Source organism: Phytophthora parasitica, assembly GCF_000247585.1.
Source record: "Phytophthora parasitica INRA-310 unplaced genomic scaffold supercont2.703, whole genome shotgun sequence".
Lineage (NCBI taxonomy): Eukaryota > Oomycota > Peronosporomycetes > Peronosporales > Peronosporaceae > Phytophthora > Phytophthora nicotianae.
The window spans coordinates 1-1,044 of NW_008649689.1; the positions used below are offsets into that span (position 1 = coordinate 1).

Genomic DNA, 1,044 nt, shown 5'->3' on the forward strand with positions numbered 1-1,044 from the left:
CCTGATATGGCATTTCCTCGTATGAATAATATAAGTTTTTGGTTATTACCTCCAGCTTTATTATTATTAGTTTCATCAGCTATTGTAGAATCTGGTGCTGGTACTGGTTGGACTGTTTATCCCCCATTATCTAGTGTACAAGCACATTCAGGTCCTTCTGTAGATTTAGCGATTTTTAGTTTACATTTATCAGGTATTTCTTCTTTATTAGGTGCTATTAATTTTATTTCAACTATTTATAATATGAGAGCTCCTGGTTTAAGTTTTCATAGATTACCTTTATTCGTATGGTCTATATTAATTACTGCATTTCTTTTATTATTAACTTTACCTGTATTAGCTGGAGCAATTACTATGTTATTAACAGATAGAAATTTAAATACTTCTTTTTATGATCCATCTGGTGGAGGTGATCCAGTATTATATCAACATTTATTTTGGTTTTTTGGTCATCCAGAAGTTTATGTATTAATTTTACCAGCATTTGGTATTATTAGTCAAGTTTCTGCTGCTTTTGCTAAAAAAAATGTATTCGGTTATTTAGGAATGGTTTATGCAATGTTATCTATTGGTTTATTAGGTTCAATTGTATGGGCACATCATATGTTTACAGTTGGTTTAGATGTAGATACAAGAGCTTATTTTTCTGCAGCTACTATGATTATTGCGGTACCAACAGGTATTAAAATATTTAGTTGGTTAGCAACCTTATGGGGTGGTTCTTTAAAATTTGAAACACCATTATTATTTGTTTTAGGTTTTATTTTATTATTTGTTATGGGTGGAGTAACTGGTGTAGCTATGTCTAATTCAGGTTTAGATATTGCATTACATGATACTTATTATATTGTAGGACACTTCCATTATGTTTTATCTATGGGTGCTGTTTTTGGTATATTTACTGGATTTTATTTTTGGATTGGAAAAATTTCTGGTCGTAGATATCCAGAAGTTTTAGGTCAAATTCATTTTTGGTTATTCTTTATTGGAGTAAATGTTACTTTTTTTCCAATGCATTTTTTAGGTTTAGCAGGTATGCCTAGA

At 30.2% G+C, this 1,044-nt stretch overlaps 1 protein-coding gene across 1 annotated transcript; it reads left to right on the plus strand.

The window, feature by feature from the left end:
* Window positions 1–777: 777 nt before the first annotated feature.
* Window positions 778–958, plus strand: PPTG_25053 (cytochrome c oxidase subunit 1; the record flags this gene model as incomplete). Its single annotated transcript, XM_008919313.1, has 2 exons — window positions 778–786; window positions 854–958. The coding sequence occupies 2 exons, from the start codon at window positions 778–780 to the stop codon at window positions 956–958; spliced, it is 114 nt and encodes a 37-aa protein (XP_008917561.1).
* Between the last annotated feature and the right edge of the window lie 86 nt (window positions 959–1,044).